Source organism: Thamnophis elegans, chromosome 1, assembly GCF_009769535.1.
Source record: "Thamnophis elegans isolate rThaEle1 chromosome 1, rThaEle1.pri, whole genome shotgun sequence".
Taxonomy (NCBI): Eukaryota; Metazoa; Chordata; class Lepidosauria; order Squamata; family Colubridae; genus Thamnophis; species Thamnophis elegans.
In genome coordinates, this window is record NC_045541.1 from 26,622,128 (window position 1) to 26,642,524 (window position 20,397).

The 20,397-nt window shown below is 37.4% G+C and overlaps 1 protein-coding gene across 1 annotated transcript in view; it reads right to left on the reverse strand.

The window, feature by feature from the left end:
* Positions 1-20,397, reverse strand: part of MYO3B (myosin IIIB) — a 261,296-nt gene that overhangs the window by 102,352 nt on the left and 138,547 nt on the right. The window contains 3 exon segments of the mRNA XM_032238384.1: positions 4,241-4,245; positions 6,983-6,998; positions 8,491-8,570. Coding sequence (XP_032094275.1) covers positions 4,241-4,245; positions 6,983-6,998; positions 8,491-8,570 — 101 coding nt within the window.

Genomic DNA, 20,397 nt, shown 5'->3' on the forward strand with positions numbered 1-20,397 from the left:
TGTGTTGGATATGAAATACAGTATGTATTGGGAAACATGTATCTTCAATTTATTTTACCAGCATTGTTTCTATCCATTCAATCGATCTGTGCATCCAACTTGAGAATGTGAATGTAGAGAAGTTTCCTATTTCAAGAAAAACCACCAGCTTGGCAACTACTACAATGTGTAACAAAGGTAGTCCTCTATTTACAGTCATTCATTTACCGGTAGTCACCATTCAAAGTTACAAAACTCTGCAACAAGGGACTTACTCCCGTTTTTCACACTTACACTTGCTGGGCCACAACCAGAAACCTGTTTCCACACCCACTGCTGACCCTCTGGATGCCCCCAAGTCTCTCCTTTTTATCTCCAAGTCATCAGACAAAGCAGTTGCCCTTGGTATGCTATTGTGGCCAGGAAAATTATATGACCATATCCACCAACACTAAGATCTGAGGTTGACTTTAAAAAAGAAAGTAGAAGATATAGACAAATATAAATTTTGATCCCAATACCTTTGTTTTAATCGAGTCCATTTATTCAATGAAATAAATTCTTCAAACAACAAAACCTGGTGAACTAGCCCGTTTCAAAAGCAGGATAAGTTTTATGTACACATATACTGTATATCTATCTATCAGTGGTGGGTTTCAAAAAATTTTAGAACCTCTTCTGTAGACGTGGCCTGCTTTGTGGGAGTGGCTTGCCGGCCATTGACTGGATGAGAGTGGCTTGCCATTCATGTGACTGGGTAGGAGTGGCTTGCCAGCCATGTGACCAGGTGGGCATGGCCAACTTGTAAAATGTGGTGAAACTCACTTAACAACGCTCTTGCTTAGCAACCAAAATGTTGGCTTAGAAACTCTGGCATTTGAAGCACGCAAGTCTTAAAGCTGTCAAGTTACAAGACCCTTGCACCTCCAACCCTTTAGAAAAAAAACCCCAGGGGTGTTCAAACTTGACAGCTTTAAGACTTGTGGACTTCAACCAGAATTCCTCCTCTTGTTCTTCATCTTCATGATGTCCGGATGGGCGGGGGGAGGGAGCTGGAACTGGTACTAAACGGCACTGTAGATTTGTGTAACCTCTTCTATAGAAGAGGTTAGAACTGGCAGGAACCCACCCCTGGTATCTATGTACAGTATGTATTTATGTGAAAAATCTATGTATTTTTCACTATGCATTAGAGGGGGAAAAAAGGACAAACTGATTGGTTTATTGTCAGAACCAATATCAAACATAACAACAAATGCAATATTCATTTACCCAGGTCACAATTATACAAAACAAGTGGGCTCTAGTAGTAAATGTTGTAGGATAAGATAATCCCTGTTCAGGATTCCAAACACTCTGATCCACTCCAGCTCCTGTTCTGTAGCCAGTTAGCACTTTTGTGTTTCACTGAACTATCTTGTGTCTTCATCCCTTTAGAGTTTTTCTCTTCAAGGTTTATTGTGGGGGCGGGGTGTCTTTATATAAAAAAAATCTCAGGGTGTCTTCAAGTCTACTGATACCATCTCCTGGTTCACAGCTACTGCAGGGCACATACTAACAATCTGGAAATAAAAGTAAGGATATGCCACTTTGTCAGTAGTGTATTAACCATTAAGCAGACTAAGCATGTGCTTAGGGCACCAGGCCCAAAGGAGGCACCCCAAAGCTGAGAAAGGGAAAAAAAACACCAATGAAGCTTGGTTGGCTTCATTTGTACAGTATGTACAAAGGAAAGGGACACCAAGATTTGTTAGTGTTTAGGGCAGCAGTGAGTCTTAATCAGCCACTGCACTTTGTAATTCAGAGTATGGTTTCAAAAGTCCCCCCCCCGCCATGGGATTCAAAATGTAGATTGTTATCATGATCTATGATGCACTGTATGATGAATCATAGCAGGATTAAATAATATGGAGACATATCTATTGTCTTCTCACATTGCCTTGTCCTAGAACATTAACATTTTTATTTCCTTTTGGAGTAGTTTTTCTATTACTCCATGTCATTAGTTGGTTCTTCCTGTCAAATTATCACTTTTCTAAATAAAAAACCTTTTAAAGTGCTTCATCCCCCAAACAAATACATGAAATAGCAAGCATACTGTCACATGCCTTCATTTATGCTAACACTACAGCTGTTCTAAATTAAAAATAAATACATGCATCAGACTTTGTGAATGAAAAAAATATATTCTTCTCTAGTAGTTGCCAATCAAAAGCTGCTTTGTTTCATTGCATCACCCAAATGAAATAAGACAATCTGCTCCCTGTTCACATGGTGCTTAGAAACATTTCAGCACACACCCACACATTGTGGTAGCATGCCATCTGCTACGAACAGGTGGTTAACCTAAGAATATGTGAAGCCTTTGTGCAGAATTTTTAGCACCTGCTTTAAGCCCAGAGGCCCCCACTTCACATCCTGTTTCCTAAGTCATGTCTGATCTGGGCTAATATTCTCAAAGGGGCTACAAACAGCGGCTTTGCCAGCCCTACCTGGTAAAACAGACAGGAAACATGACTAGATGAGCTAATACTACTTTATTGAAAGGCTACATTAACAGAATTTTACAAGTCTGTTGATGCATTTTTGATCAGATACAGGTAGTCCTTGACTTACAACCCCAAATGTGACTGGAATTTCAGTTGTAAGTCAGTACAACTTCTTGCCAGCACCTTTACGTGCTTGATTCATCAGGGCGAGTCAGAGGTGGTATTCTGCCGGTTTGGACTGGTTCACCTGAACCGGTAGTGGAAATCATGGCTGGCCCCACCCACCCGCCCCGGCTCTATGGCATCCCATTTAGGCACTTTTTTAGCCAAAGCACATGCATGGAAAGATGAGTGCATGCACGGACGTGCACGCTCACATTTGCAGACCGGTAGGGAAGGTAAGTGAATACCAACCCTGGGGTGAGTCCTTCCTAAGGACCTTCTTCCTCTGATCTTTAAGCCACTAAGGGTTCCTACCTCTCTTATCTTACTGTTTCCTAGGCAGAGTCTCTTCCCCTTTTCCCCCAAGGTTACCCATCCATAGCATTAAGGAGTGGAAATGATGGCTGATCTCCAAATAGGAATGCTATGCCTTACCTTGAGGAGTGCATGCAAAACAGCTAGGAGAAGAAAGAAGCACTCAGGAGAATTACAAGAGTGGGAGTGGATTTAAGATCAGACTCTTTGATACAGTGCCAGGAAAGAGACAGGCTGATACAGAGAGAGGAGAAGGAGGGGGGAAATCTTGAAAAATAAAATCTTTTTTTTCTTCAAAACTGAGAATAGTTGCTCCCCCCCCCCCCGCTCAGAGAACAAAACAGATTTCAAATGAAAATATTAAAAAAGGCCAGACATTTTTAGTAATGGCAGAAAAGTCCCACGTAAGGCCAGAGGAAAGAAATGCTGCCTCAGCATGGGCAATGAGAAATGTAGGTCACATAACCAAGGAAATGTCAACCTTCTAAATTCACATCTCAAGGGAAAGAAGCGAAGGAGATATTTCTGAGCAGAAACGTGCAACCTTTTTCTCTAGAGGAGAGAGGGAAAAGGATTCCATGCTGAACCCCATATTAGTATTATAATATCGCTCCGTATTCAGCAGTAGGTTTCACATTTTGTTACCACCAGTTCGCCCCACGCACGTGCCCCTTCCACGCATGCGCCCAGCCTTCCGTGGATGTGCTTTACTTGTACATACGCATGCACCCAGCCTCAAAAAAATGTGCCTAAATAGGACGGCATAGAGCCAGGGTCGGTGGGCAGGCCTACCCATGATTTCCACTACTGAACCGGCTGAATACCACCTCTGTCCATATTATCTTCTAAGGTTCTTTTAATCTCCAGATGCCAGCATTCAGGAAGACTGTTCTCTTTGGGCTAAAAGCTATATGGTTTACTTTTTTATTTATTCTTCTATTTTTAAGTCTACACACCAACAATTACTTCCCCGCCTCAAGGATTTTTTTAGATCCGGTTAGTCTCTGCTAATTGAAAGACCCGATTTTCACACACACAAACATTGAATTACTCTCTGCCTCTCAGTTCACTGTCCCACTCCAACTTTTCTCCAGAGAGTTAGGGACAACTCCCTTTGCAACAGCAAAGATGGCAGAAGGGAAGGGTTATTTAGGAATGGGAGGGAGGTGTAATCAATTTTACTCCTGTAGAAGTGGGCTGCTCTACATTACAGACAGTCTTCAACTTAACAGTCATTCATTTAAGGATGGTTCAAAGATACAACAGCCTTGCAAAAAGTGCCTTAGGACCTGTACTCTCACTTATGACTATCGCACTTCCCCCATGGTCATGTGATCACAATTCAGGTGTTTTTCAATGGGCTCACATTTATGACAGGCTGCTGTGTCCTGTAGTCACATGATCATGATTTGTAACATTTTTACCAGTTTCCAGCAAAAACATCCCTTGGAATCTCTGGATTCATTTAATGACTTTGTGATTCACTTAACAATTTGCTGTGTGACCACCGTAAAAATGATCATTAAAAATCAAATCTTTTTATTTCTTTTTCAAATGATACCAATACTTAAAAAAGATGCGAATTTGCTAGAATGGCAGAAGGGCATTAATAAATTTGTATGGGCAGGGAAGAAGCCGAGAATAAAACTAAAAATAATGCAAGAAGTGCGTGAGAGAGGAGGTTTGAAATTACCCAATTTAAAACTATATCATGAAGCAGTAGTTTTATCGGTAATTAGTGACTGGATTAATTTAACAGATGATAGAATACTTAATATCGAAGGGCATGATTTGGTATATAGTTGGCATGCTTACTTGCTATATGACAAAAAGGTAGATAAGAACTGGCATGCTTACTTGCTATATGACAAAAAGGTAGATTAGAACTTTAAAAGTCATATTTTAAGGAATGCTCTACTGCGGGTCTGGAAAAAATATCAATACAAACTAAATGACAAGATACCCATGTGGGCAATTCCTAGACATGCAATAGAAAACATAAATATAGTACAAAAACAGGATGTAATTACATACAGACAGCTTCTTACCTTAGAAAGAGGTGTACTACAATTAAAACCCTTGAATGTACTAAAAGAGGAAAAGGTAATTCAAACATGGTTTCAGTATGGGCAGTTACAGGCCAGATGGAAAAGAGATAAAAAAATCGGTTTTATGCAAGACGAGGATAACTTACTAAAACAAATCAGAAATCAAAGTTCAATGCATATAAAGAGATTATATAATGCATTAATAGAAATGGATTCGGAAACAGAATTAGTTAAAGACTGTATGATAAAGTGGGCCCAAAATTTTGAAGAACCAATAATGTTGGATACATGGGAAAAGATCTGGGTAAGAAATGTAAAGTTTACACAAGCCCAAAATTTGAGAGAAAACTTTTATAAGATGTTTTATAGATGGCATTTAGATCCTAAAAACCTGGCCTCTATGTATCCAAATTTACAACCTAAATGCTGGAGATGTGATTATGCTGATGCTACTTACTTTCATATATGGTGGACTTGTAAAAAGGTTAAAGCATTTTGGATAAAAATATGGTGGATTATGCAAAATGTTCTTTAAAAAAGGATAAAGTTTACCCCTCAGTTATTTTTGTTAGGTATAATTACTGATTGTACAGTTGTAGAGATTAACCTGATTTTGCATTTAATAACCGCAGCTAGACTGCTGGTGGCGCAATACTGGAAGAAGGAAGACTTGCCTACTATTCAAGAATGGACATTGAAAGTAACAAACCTAGCTGAGATGGCTAAAATATCAGCATATCTCAAGGACCATTCAAATGAGAGATATAAACTGGAATGGAGAAGATGGATTGGCTATACTCAAAATAAATATGAAATTTCTAAGAAATTTCAGATAGTTTATGACTGAAGAAACAAGGAATGATATAATCTGTTTAGAGCTAGCCTAGCAAGGAGGAGTTAAAGCTCAAATGAAAGATGATATTAACTTTTTAAAAAGTTTATTTTAGAATGTTTTTGTTAAAGATTTATACCCTGTATTGGTTCTGGGAAGTCGGGGGGGGAGGGGGTTGAGGGGGGAGGGTGGGGGGAAGGAAGTAAATATTTGTAAAAGTTTTTTTTCCAAAATTCTCAATTAAAAAAAAGAGGCCTGACCTCAGAAGGCTGGGGAAAAAATCAAGTCTGGTCACTTACACCATACTGATTTACAACTGAAATTCCAGTCACAATTGTAGTTGTAAGTCAAGAACTACCAGTATCTGATCAAAAGGAAGACAACTCCTTTCATTGGGGAATGAGGACAACAGATGACAGCACTTTGTATCTTGTATAAAACAACCAAAGAAAGATAATGATTCAAAGATGCTTCAATCTTATTTCATGTTGTTGCTTAATTCCCATTTTTCAGTTTATCATTTTTTATGTGTGGGCCTACATATCAATACGGAAGAAAGAGTCTAGCTCTGGAAAAAAATAGGGTAAAATTAGAAACAAAAAACATTATAGATCTGCCAGCAAAAACAGTAATTCTGTGCTTAGTTCAGAGGTGGTATTCAGCAGCTTCTGACTAGTTCTGGAGAACCGGTAGTGGAAATTTTGTGTAGCTTGGAGAATTGGTAAATACCACCTCTAACTGGCCCCGCCCCTATCTATTCTCTGCCTCCGGAGTCCCAGCTGATCAGGAGGAAATGAGGATTTTGCAGTAACCTGGGAAGGGAATGGAGATTTTACAGTATCTTTCCCCTGGAGTGGGGATCGAAGGGAGATTTTGGAGTAACCTTCCCCTGACACGCCCACAGGAGCGGTAGCAAAAAAAAATTGAATCCCACCACTGGTTTAGTTCTCTTGCTTTCTTGGTATTGTTTAATGAAATCAGAAATAACTTCACCTTCTATGTCCTTTTAGATGTTCCAACATGCAGTGACCCTACCTTCTTCATTTAATCTGATGCAGGAGGCAACAATCTTTGAGGATAGTTAAGACACTTTATACAAAGATGAAACATTTGTTTTGTTTTATTTTAATTGGTAACAGAAGGAACACTCCAGCTACAGTAAAACTTTGGTGACTTCCACTGCTGAGAATTCAGAGAAGAAGTGGGTGGAGGAGGAGAAACTGTGTCATGTTATAGGAAAAGACTTGTGTAATTTCACATTCAATCAAATAATTGGAGGATGGCCTTGGGACTTTAACCTACTTTGATGGAATACTGTCTACCAAATTCACCAAACCTAATCATGAAAATGAATGAAGAGAATGTTAAACCATATGCTATGAAGAAATCTGAAAAGAATGTCAATGTTACTTTATGTCAAATGTCTGTTTTACTTAAAAACAGAAATCTGACCTTTTATCAATGTTCTGTCCTCCATTATTGATAACATTCAGCTAATTTTGTGATAGTGTTGTGGTCAGGAGGGGAACTGCTTAAAAGCCCATGTATGACTACAGTATTAATACATCATTTCCAGTGGGGAAGATTACATGTTAATTTTTCTGTGTGCAACTAATAAGCAAGAGTAAGAAAAAAAGATAGCAAATAAAAAGAAAGAAAATGGCAATGAAGATTATTCTCCTACAGAAGAAAAATAAGCAAAACATCTTTTCTAATAGTAATGTGACAAATAATCAACCAAAATTAAACAACTCAAATGTTACAAGTCCTATTGTGGGATTCAGCAGGCTCAACCTATTCGGGGAGAACCAGTTGTTAACTTTCTAAGCAATTTGGAGAACCAGTTGTTGGAAGAAATCTCCTTTTGTTTTTTACCACTTTACAAGGCTAATCTTGTAAGGAAGGAAGGAAGGAAACATTCTGGTGTTGTTTCTAGCCTAATCTTTATTGCCCTGCTTACAGAAACTGCCTCTCCAATTAACCCTTATTACATTGTAACAGCTAAGGCGAAGCGCCCATCGATGTGAGTGATGTTGAGTTGGCCATGTCCACATGGTCACATGACCACCGAGCCATGCCTACCCAGCTGGTCATTAGGGCAGAGAACCGGTTGTTATATTATTTGAATCCCATCATTGGTTAAAACTCAATTTGAAAACAAATACCAATAGCAAAAACAAATAAAAAAAGCATTTCGGCTCCTCTAATATACAGATAGTCTTCAACTTACAACAGTTCATTTACTGACCATTTGAAGTTACCATGGCACTGAAAAAGTGGCTTATGGCTTGTTTTTCACACTTACAATTATTGCGGGATCCCCATGATCATGTGATCAAAATTCAGAAGATTGCAGCTGGTTCATATTTATGATTGTCGCAGTGTCCCAGGGTCACATGATCCCCTTTTGTGACCTTCTGACAAGCAAAGTCAATGGGGAAGCCAGGTTCAACTTAACAACCACGTTATTAACTTAAAAGTGGCACAGTTGTTCACTTAACAACTGTGGCAAGAAAAATTGTAAAATGGGGCAAAATTCACTTCACAAATGTCTCATTTAGCAAGAGAAATGTTGGGCTCAGTTGTGGTTGTAAATGGAGGACTACCTTTACTTCAGGCTCTTTTCAAATACGGATCTCTTTTCAAAGTTTAGGTGTGTACTGACCTTAATACGACCTGAACCAAGCTGTGGAGGTAAAGATCTGGATGCAGCTGTTACTCTTGCTCTTGTTTGAGCCAAGTTGCCTGTTTGAAGAGAGAGAGGGGGGGGGAGCGAGGGAGGGAGGGAGAAAGAGAAAGAGAAAGAGAGAAAAGAAGAAAGCAACAACGATTAGAAATAATTATTAAAAAAAAGAAAAGTCCCCTTCAAGTGCAATGCAACTCCTGGCAACCACGTAATGCATCTGTGTTGCTTTCGTGGCAACAATATGAAAGTGGATTACCACTGAGCAAAAAGATCATGAAAACTAGAAACTTAGGCAAACTAATATAAGTAACAACAATATGAACACTAGGTATTTTTCTTAGTCAAACTAGAAGCATGCTCTCATTGGATTTACAAATTAAACCAATCTTTGCAAATAGAATTAGAATTGCACCCATAAGCAACTCCATCCCAGCCTCCCAGAGGCCCTTTATAAAACTGTCTTTGCAGCAGCCTCTGTAAGCAGATTCAAGTGCATATTTTGCTTTCTGTACATAATCATTATATAGCAAAATAAGAACTGTCTGCAGGTTTGTATGGAAGCATTGTGAAGCCATGGGTATTAAGAGTAAGAAAAACAAGACTAATACTATAACTATAATAATGTGTGTGGGTGTGGGATGGTGGTGGTAAATAATATTCAAAGCAATGAAAACAGTGAGAAGTGGGCAAAAAAATTAAATACAGGAACCAAAAAAAAAAGAAATTTAACTTAATTTAGTTTATCCCAATTCCACTCATCAGTCTTCCAGGCCATTCTATCCAGAGGTAGGTTGCTCTTGGTTTGGCCCAAATCGGTAGTGGCGGTGGTGGGAGGCTCCACCCACCCACTTCTGTGCATGTGCAGAAGCATCACGCCCACAAGCAAGCAGACGCGCAAGCATGAGCTAACCTGCAGTGCTGGGATTTGAAACCCACCTCCGATTTTATTCTTGCAAGTTATGCCTGCTTCTACTAGATCCATTTCAACTGGTTCCTACCAGTTCGCACCTATTCGGTAGAACCGGTTCGTCAAATCTACCGAACCGGTTAGAAGAGGTTCCACCAGTCGACCCGGAAAGCACGCCACACCTACAGAAAATTTTTGAAACCCACCACTGCCACACACACACACACACACACACACACACACACACACAGAGAGAGAAAGAGAAAGAAAGGAAGAAATAAATAAAGAAAAAAGAAAAAAGAAAAAAGAAAGAAAAAGAGTGAGAGAGATGAAAGAAAAAAAGAAAAAAGTGACAGAGAGACAAAAGGAAGGAGAGAGGGAGGGGGAGAGAGAGAGAGAGAGAGAGAGAGAGAGAAAGAGAAAACACATGGCCGGCAAGCCACTCCCACCAGGTCACATGGCTGGCAAGCCACTCCCACAAAGGAGGCCACATCCACAGAGTAGGTTCCAATTTTTTTTTAAACCCACCACTGATCCATTTGTAAATCTGACTAATTTGGCCCAGATGCATTTACAGCAGAGAGCCAGTTTGGTGTACTGGTTAAGGCAACCAGACTAGAAATCAAAACACCATGAGTTCTAGTCCCACCTTAGGATAAAAGTTGGCTGGTGACATTGCACTAGTTGTGTTCTCTCAGCCCAATTCATAGTGTAAGGTTGCTACTGTGAGAAAAATAGAAGGAGGAAAGAGTATTACGTATATTCACTGCCTTGAGTTATGTATAAAAATTATAAAGGTGGGATAAATATAAACAAATAAATAAACAAATAAAAATATGGAACTCCCCCGTTACTATCATTATTGGCACACACTTTAAGTGCTACATTATAGAGGCTGTAATAAGCATTAGTAAAGCAACTTTATTTCAATCAATCTTTATTTCAGTTTATCAATACAATAGATATTAGCTATTTGCAAGAACTTTTGAATAAACTGTTTTCAGATGTGATATTAACAATTCAACAGCTAAGAATTGTAAAGAATATTAATTACATTTCTTATGATTTTAAGGTTAAATATATTCAACTGAAACTTCCCCATTTATTGGTCAGTCCAGAATAAGTTTTAAAAGGTCTGACTCTTAAGTTTGGTATGAGGGTATACTTACACATACTGCATGAGCCTGTAATCTTGTTATGCCATTTTGGTTCAATGTTTGTTTATATGGTATTATTAATATTGATGGAATATATGAATGTAGATATATACTATACACCAAAATGTTAGTTTTTATATTATATATAATTACAATTGTATGAAAAATAATTAGAGCAATAAAGAATAAAGAAGAATGTATATAAATTTATAATTATGTGAAGAATTATTGTTTTATTGATTATAGACAGAAAAGATGACTGCTCTATAGCAGGAAGGTAGCAGAACACTATATTTATAGTCATGGATTAGAAACATGTAATGTGCATTTTATTTATGAGCTGACTCTTTATCAAAGTGAAGACTGGTGATTTCATTTTTTTGAGGTCAAGATATAAAGATTTATTTTAAGATAAGGCCAAACTATTATTTCTATGTAATATAAAATGATTTAAGACTTTTTTCCTCCTTCTGTTCCCTTTTATATTTTAGTATTTTTTTCTCTTCCCTTTCCTTCTTAACCCATTCAGTCTTCTTTAATATATTTGTGATATATTTCAACTACTTTCAACATGCCTATAAAATATACATAAAGTACATTTTCATAGTTTTGTATGTGATCTCATTATCATTGGGCCACTTGCACCAATTTATTGAATTCAGCAACCAACTTTTAAGTCCATATTAATACAAATATTCCTTAATTCAGGCTTGTTCATTTCATTATGTCCTCTTTTTAAACCAACAAATATAGGCGAGGGGGGAGGGAGGGAGAGATGTAAAACAAATTAATGACAAAATGGAAATTTTGGAAAGAAAGTAGTAGATGTTATAAACAGAGAGATGGGAAAGAATAACCTAGCATTATTGGAGTTAAGAAAGAAGGAATATTGCTTGAGATTCAGAGCAATTCTATAGGATTCTGATGAATACATTAGAGAAAAAAATAATTAAAGCTTAACCAGGTTTTTTTTTAATAAGATGAAGAGATTTACAGGCAAAAATTGATAAAGCCTAGAATAAATACAAGATTTGCAAAATTAAGAAAAGTTCCAGGGTTGTTTTGATGTACTTTGTCAGGAAAAAGACAAGAGATCAAGTTCTGCTATAACATTTTAATATAAGACTGAAGATTGATAATAGAGATGTAATTGTGCTTACAAAAATTCTGATTAGAATAAGCATACTTCTTTTTGACTGATAGACTTAAGCAGAAAAATATTCAATTTCAGTGGGATAAACAGGAAGACAGGGTTTTTTCCCCTTTCAAACAGTGGAGGTTTGACTGAATTTTGGGCAGGAATCAAGACAATTTCTCCAAAAATTCAAAGAAGATATAAAAGGATATAACAAACCAGGGGTATCAAACTTGCAATGATACGTCATCACATGACATATCACAACTTTTCCCCCCTTCACTAAAATGGGGCTGGGCATGGCTAACATGTGACACATCTGGCCCGTGGGCATGAGTTTGACACCCCTGTGACAAATAAGTCTTCACAGAAACTTTTACAAGTGCAACAAAAAAAATAAAAGGGATGATACAAAATTTGTGTCATGCTACATGTTTTGCATTTTTTCCACTCATCCACAGTCTTTTTTCAGTTCATCATGCCACTAAGGAATATTTTCATTTCATTTCTATTAGTACCACACACTTCTATAGCCACTGTAATAACTCTTTTCTACCGTGTTCCATGCAGTTTCCTCATGATCTTTCTTTTACATTCATTTAACTATTTTCTGATATCTTTTCATATAAGATTGGTACTTCCTCTTCCTGTAATTGTTCTATTTTCCTTCTTATTTTTCTTATTTTCTTCTGTGTCTTATTTCCTCTCAAGATCCATTTGTGACCCTCCCAAAATTGTTACTCACATTCAAAGCTACAAAATAATCAAATTGATTCAACACTAAAATGAGGATCTTCACAGGGCACAACAATTTGATACTTATTTTTTTTTCAAGAATTATAAATCCATTAAAAAAGAAACACAAGTGTAAGATTTAAATCCTGTTTACAAAATATGTAAGATTCAGCTTCTGCATATTTTCTACCCTGTGTAGAGGTTGGATTAAGACTCCTATTTACATTCATCTGTTTACCATATGTATACCAAAGTAGACATCCTTAAATCAGTTACTTGAAACTGACATTTTCTACATGGGTACTCATTACATGATTTTCATTCATTCTTTGATCTTTGAATGACCTAATCACTTTCTTTTGTACCCTCTTATCTTGTTCTCACCCATGTACAGTATTTAGATCACAAATAAAAAACACACCTTTTCTCCATGTTTTCAGAAAGTTTTATTATTTCTCCTAACGCATCTTTGGTTCTTTCGTCAGAACCATTTGTTGAAGCATGACAATTAACTAAGACCAACCTATAGAGTCCTACTTCCTTATGTATATACAATAATCCACAAGATATTAATTCATATTTTCTGACATGTATGTCAGCTTGTTTTATCCCTAATTAAATCTACCCCTTTAATTCCTTCATTAAATTTATTCATTATCACAACACAAAATTTATTATTTATTGCCAAAACTATCCAAAGAATTTTATGGCAGGTTACAATCCATAAGGAAAATTTATTTATTTTTCTTTCTTTAATTTGTTATGAGTAAAATAAAGCAATGTCAAACTGAATAAATACTTTTGTTTAAAATGCAATTTGAACTAAAGAAATAAAAAAACAATTTAAATAATATAATGTTATAGATGGGGATGCAGTGGCTCAGAAGCTAAGACACTGAACTTATGGATCAGAACGGTTGGCAGTTTGGTGGTTCAAATCCCTAGTGAGTTCCTGTTACTTGTCCCAGCTTCTGTCAACCTAGTAGTTCCAAAGCATGTAAAAATGCAAATAGAAAAATAGGGACCACCTTGGTGGGAAGGTAACAGTGTTCCGTATGCCTTTGGTGTTTAGTCATGCTGGCCACATGACCACGAAGACATCTTTGGACAGTGCTGGGTCTTCGGCTTAGAAACAGAGATGAGCACCGCCCCTTAGAGTTGGGAACAACTAGCACATATGGACGAGGGGAACCTTTCCTTTACCTATATATTTATTTGATAAACCAGGAACACTAATAGAGGAGAAATTGATAGAGAAAACTATGAATTGATAGTCAGACTATGATTGTGAAGTCTTAAATGTGACAGAAAAAAAGAAATCAGAGTCATCTGACTCTAAAGAAAAATGTTAGTGCTACTTGATTTTTAATGAAAGAGAACTTTCCCACATATGAGACAGCAAGTAGAGTTCCTTTGCAGATATTAATAGCCTGTTTCCCCCAAAATAAGACCTCCCCAGATAATAAACCCAATGGGGCTTTTGAGCGCATGCACTAAAATAAGCCCTCCCCTGAAAATAAGCCTGCCCCAAAATATTGCAATATAGCAGCAGCCATGAGGTGACCATGGTATCTGCCTCCTGCACCTCAAAAATAATAAGACCTCCCCAAAAATAAGATCAAGTGCTTATTTCGGGGGTCAAAAGAAAATAAGGATCAAAAATGTCCTTCCAGTTGTCATCCATTCATCATTTTCAGGTGTTTTTAAGATCTGGTTCATTTGGGCTGCCAATCTTTTGGCACATTTGTAAGTGCCTTTAACCAGAAGCCATGTAACTCATCTGGTCCAGGTGCACTCCAGTTCTTCACTTTTCTTAACTGTCTTTGCACCATTTCGTTTGTTATTTTCATATCTTCCATTTTATGCACTTTAATAGAATTCTCAATCTGTTTGATCCATTTTGTATTTCTGTTGTGCTTCTTGTTGTTTTCCCACAAATAATAATAATAATAATTCCGTATACAAACGGACAAAATACTGGCACATAATACACCAGACATCACACTGGTTGAGAAAAACAAGGTTACAATCATAGATATTGCAATACCAGGCGATAGCAGGGTCGCCGAGAAGGAACATGAAAAAATCGCAAAATACCAGGACTTAAAAATCGAAATTCAACGACTATGGCACAAACCAGCAGTGATAATTCCAGTGGTAATTGGCACACTGGGTGCTATTCCAAAAGCACTGAAATTACATTTAAAACAGTTAAAAATTGACAAAATCACCATCAGTCAAATGCAAAAAGCCGCACTGCTTGGATCTGCACGCATATTACGAAAATACGTTACGACGTCCTAGGCCCCTGGGTGGGGCCCGACTAGTAACCAATGCCAAATCCGGCGAAACAACTGGCCACTGTGATACAATTGTATAATAATAATAATAATAATAATAATAATAATAATAATAATAATAATAATAATTGCGTGGTTAATCTTTGGTGAGATTCACAGCCTTTAGGGCTGATTGGTAGCTCAAAAGCTCGAGTCCTAACCAAGGACCTAGGAACTGTTAAGGTAACGTCGAAGGATATAAGCTGTTCCAAGTAGGGTTGTTTTTTGTAGAATCAGAATGTTCAAGTCTGATAAATTTAAAATTTCCAAATAGCGAGGTAGCCCTTTGGGTATTGCTCCAAGAGCTCCAATTACAATCAGGACAACACAATTTCTTTTTCCACAGTCGCTCAACTTCAATTTGCAAGTCCCGGTACTTTGTGATTTTTTCTTGCTGTTTATCTTCAATTTGTGCATCTCCAGGTATTGCAATGTCAATGAACCATACTTTTTTCTTTTCAACTATTGTTATGTCAGGTGTGTTGTGGGCCAAGTGCCTGTCAGTCTGGATTCTGATCAAGTGGTCGACTGTCTCGTCTTTCTCATTACAGAGGCGACATTTGCTGTTGGTACATGTTGATAACATTTGCTGTTGGTAACATGTTGAATTTTTGCCTTCATGTAGTTTGTGGCTAAGGCTTGTTCTTGAGCTGCCAAAATAAAGCCTTCTGTTTCTTTTTTTTCAGTGCTCCTGATCTTAACCAGTTCCAAGTTAGCTTTTGGTCAGCTTTGCCTTCAATACTTTTCAAGTATTGCCTATGCATAGCTTTGTTTTTCCAATTTTCAGCTCATTTCCCAATTACTTCTTTCTTATATTCAGCTTTTGACTTAGTTTGAACTACTAAAGCGTGGCAGCTCGTGCAAGTTTTTTTTTAGGATCACTTTATATTTTTCTGAAAGGCGTTGCAGATAATAGCTTTGCTACCACGTGCTATGATAACTGCAAATTTGAAGTTGTCTTCACGAGATGTTGAGTTATTGATTGATTGGATGGATGGATTATATACCATCATTTTCACCATATCAATCGTTTTTTCTCTACAATCTACAGATTAAGTTTGTCCTTAATCTGTCCTTCAGGTCCTCTATTGGTGCCCTCTTCACTACTGTAAGTCACTCTGTCTACTTTGTTGCTGGTCATCCTCTTCTCTTTCTATCTACCTTTTCTAACATTTTTTTCCAGAGGACTAGGTCTTTGCACGCATATTGTGTCCTGGGCATTTGTACCTTGAGTGAGAATGCTGATTTGATTTGTTCTATTATTCATTGGTTTGTTTATTTGGGCGTCCATAGTGTTCTTAGAAGTCTCCACCAACAGCAAAGTTCAAAGGTGCCAGTATTGTTTCTTTAAAGTCCAACTTTTGCTTCTATAAAGTGCCGTAGGAAATATTATGTCTTGTGCAATTTTCTTAAAAGACACCCTCTTTAGTCTAATCTTAAAAGTTACAAAATAACTCAATAGTAAAATTGTGCCCTAAGATGTAATAAGATCTTGAATCATCACCGCTATGACTTAAAGTCTGCTTGATTAAATGAAGAAAGATAAGGGATATGATCCAGCCAATTAAGTTACTTTTAAATATCTTTAGTCTCAAAAGAAAAACAGGGAGTGAAACGAATTAACATTAGTTGTATGATACAGTAAGTTTAAAAAATTGGTAAATCAACTGAATGTCTTGTTGACTGTCTGGAAAAGTGTTTGCTGTGAACATTTTAAGGCTATTCCCTAAAAATTGTTTTTGCAGATTTTTTTTTAAGAGAGAGAGGGAGAGGGAGAGAGGGAGAAAGGGGGGGAGAGATTTTAAAAATAAAAGCTTTGAGAGTAGGAAGGAAGTGATGTGGCCTAAGCATGTGCAAAACATTCCAGATACATTTCAAAGTTTTAAGTAGTGAGAGGAGCACAAGATGTCCAAATGTTTTCTCTGGCTACATATCTTCAGAGGCTAAACTGTGATTAATAGCATTGAAAGAACCCTTTGAAGCAGGATTGGTGACATCAAAGTCCTAATCCATGGGTGGCAGGATTTTTATAATGAGTGGGAAGCATTTTAACACATTTCAAAGGATTTACAGCATGAATAAACAATAGGCCACTGCAGATGTGCCACACACCTTTCAGAAACATAACACATAAATAAGTTTCCATTTTAATTTAAATGTAAATAAAGTAAATAAAGCCTTAACACTTCTTTTCAGATTAACACTTTAAAAATGCCTTATTTGCAACGAGTTCATTTTTTTCCTCTAACTGCTTTTTGCAGAACTTGTGTTAATTCCATGAAGCTGTTTTATTTCTAAACTATAGCTGATGCTATATAACTGGAAAGAAGCAATATTTTAAAAAGCTTATATGTCTCTATATATAATTCTACATATAGAACTCATTTTCTAGGAAGGAAGATTTAATTAACATAAAGAATATTATTGAGAAATGTTATGTAGAAAAGACACATTAAAAAACTATTGAAAATACAATGAGAGCTAGCCCGAACATAAACAAATTAATATACTAGAACAGCAGTTGTTCATAATATTCATAATTCATGATCTGGCATTTTTTTTAAAAAAAATGGGCAGAAAATCCTTTTGCTCCTCTACAGAATTATTTTACTTTGTGAAATTTGCTAGCAGATTTCCTTGCATATCTGTATATGACACAATGTAGATGGAGAATAAATTAATTTGCATTGACAATAATAAATTGCAAAATTAAATGGGGAAATAATAATTATTTGATTGTTGACAAGGAAACAAAAAGGACCATTATACAACCCCCTTGAGTTTCCTAGCACTGCTAACAAGATTTTCCTTTTGGGTCTCCTTTAAATGTACACTTTAAATTTCTGTTTCAATTTTTTTTCCACCCCACAATCCAGTGACATGAATCCCAATCTTTACATTTTTAAATGCTAACATGCTCTTGTAATAGCCAAGAATAGTGTGTTTTGAAACATTAGGTAAAAGGTAAAGGTAAGGATTCCCCTCGCACATATGTGCTAGTTGTTCCCAAATCTAGGGGGCGTGCTCATCTCCATTTCAAAGCTGAAGAGCCAGCACTGTCTGAAGACGTCTTTGTGGTCATGTGGCTGGCATGACTAAATGCCAAAGGCGCATGGAACGTTGTTACCTTCCCTCCAAAGGTGGTCCATATTTTTCTACTTGCATTTTTACATGCTTTCAAACTGCTAGCTTGGCAGAAGCTGGGACAAGTAACGGGAGCTCACTCCATTACATGGCACTAGGGATTCGAACCAGTGCACTGCCGACTTTTCTGATCGACAAGCTCAGGATCTTAGCCACTGAGCCACCACGTCCCATTTGAAACATTAATCTTCTATAAATAGAAAATAGAAAAAGTCTTCAGTATTAATGATGCACCAATTTTCTCCATAAAGAAGTTGCAGCATCTCCTAATCACATTATTTAAAGTATGCTTAGACCAAAGTAATGGCTTTTTTCTCAAATAAGAAATTGGTGTTCTCAAAACACACTGATATACAACAGGATGCTGGATTTAAGGAGGCACAGTACCATTCAATTTCCCTATCATCAGTAATCCGTTTGATTTCCTAAGACACATTTTACAGAAGAAATAATGTTTAGCAATGATTCGCACCAAATAAAGCCTTCTACTAAAACTCCCATCATAACCTTCAACTGGGCAAAACAGTGTGTCGTATGGCAACAATTTTTGAATAAAGATAACCTCAAATGCGGTTAACTTACAGAATGTGTCTAAAATTCAAGACCCATGACTTCCAAGAGAATGAAATTTGGAAAAAGGTTTGGGTTCTGCTTCATTGCTATTGGCTGCAGCTGAGCGGCTGGACTGCTGCTGTGGTCGCATAATCTTCCTTTTCAATGTTCTGGGACAGTTCCCAGCCAGTCATGCATTCTCTTGCTCCCTACCCTGCAGCAATCATTTACTTACTTTCTAGGAAGGGGAGGGAAAGAAAAGGAAGAGGGAAAGAGGGAGGAAAGAATTTTTCTGATGCTTTCTGCCAACTTCCCACAGGAAAACTCAATGGGGAAGCCAGTAGGAAATCAAAATTCATTCCCACTCCCACTGGGTCCCCCCCTCCACCTATGGTAATTCTGCTTTTCTTCTTAGCTAAGGAAATATTTCTAAAAACATGGCCCGATAATGTATAGATTGCATTTTTATTAATTTAACATACATTTCAGCCATGCAGTAGGAATCTATATCTTTTTCATAAACTCTACTCCTTAGAGTTCTTTTGGGCTCTTTTTTCTGTTTCTAGTGAATGTCTGACACAGGACTGCATTTTAGTACTTTGAAACAGTACTAAAATATTTTATCTGTTGAACTAGTTTCTTATATTTCTAACATAAATAGAACATTTCTAGATTTGTTTGCTGCCACCTAATAGTTATCCAGATTTTTGAAATGTAGCCCTTTAGTACATAGCCAAGGATTTTAATCAACTGAATGTTTCCCATCCTAAACTGGGCTGATGAAACAAACAAAAATGAGTAGGCTAATGGGAGAAATCAGAGGACAAAAAATACTTTTCTTGCTCAGGCTCAGCAATGCTAGATAGATAGATGCTAGATAGATAGATAGATAGATAGATAGATAGATAGATAGATAGATAGATAGATAGATAGATAGATATAATTTAATGTATACATGTCATTGGACAATATCAGCTCTGGGTGATTCATAATATATTGATTGGGTTCACAAAAAATGGCGAACCTTATTGCAGGGATGAAATTCAGCAGGTTCTAACAGGTTCTGGAGAACCAGTAGCAGAAATTTTGAGTAGTTCAGAGAACTGGAAAATGCCACCTCTGGCTGGCCCAAGAGTGGGGTGGGAATGGAGATTTTGCAATATCCTTCCCCTGTGATAGCAATAGCAATAGCAGTAGACTTATATACCGCTTCATAGGGCTTTCAGCCCTCTCTAAGCGGTTTACAGAGAGTCAGCATATTGCCCCCAACAATCTGGGTCCTCATTTTACCCACCTCGGAAGGATGGAAGGCTGAGTCAACCCTGAGCCGGTGAGATTTGAACCGCTGAACTGCTGATCTAGCAGTAGCCTGCAGTGCTGCATTTAACCACTGCGCCACCTTGGCCCACCAAGCCACACCACGCCCACCAGGCCACGCCCAGAGAACCGGTAGTAAAAAAAATTGAATTTCACCACTGCCATATTGGTTAGTTTCACATCATATTTTAGGCTCACAAGTTATGCAACCCCGATTACTGAGTCACAACCATCCAGATTCCAAAGGTTCTGCTTTCCAAAAGCAGAAACATAAGCAAAAACCTTATTTAAAGGAACACTCCAAATCTGTAACTGTTTACTTGGTGGCGGTGGGGGGGGGGCTATGAACTCTTCTGCAAAGACACACAGAGACAATATAGTATGTCAGTACATTATTGGATTAAGACTGGACTAGATTCCAGTTTAATTTATCAACTAGCTACGGAGCAAGCTGGATGACAGGAATGAAATTTGCTGTCTGGTTTGCTGATCCCTATCCTGCCTCTATTGCTTCTGCTAACAGCCACTGGCAGCCCCTTCCAAAGTAATTGGTAACAGAGCCTAGCAGATTCCATACATCTTGAGGCTGCCCTTGAATAG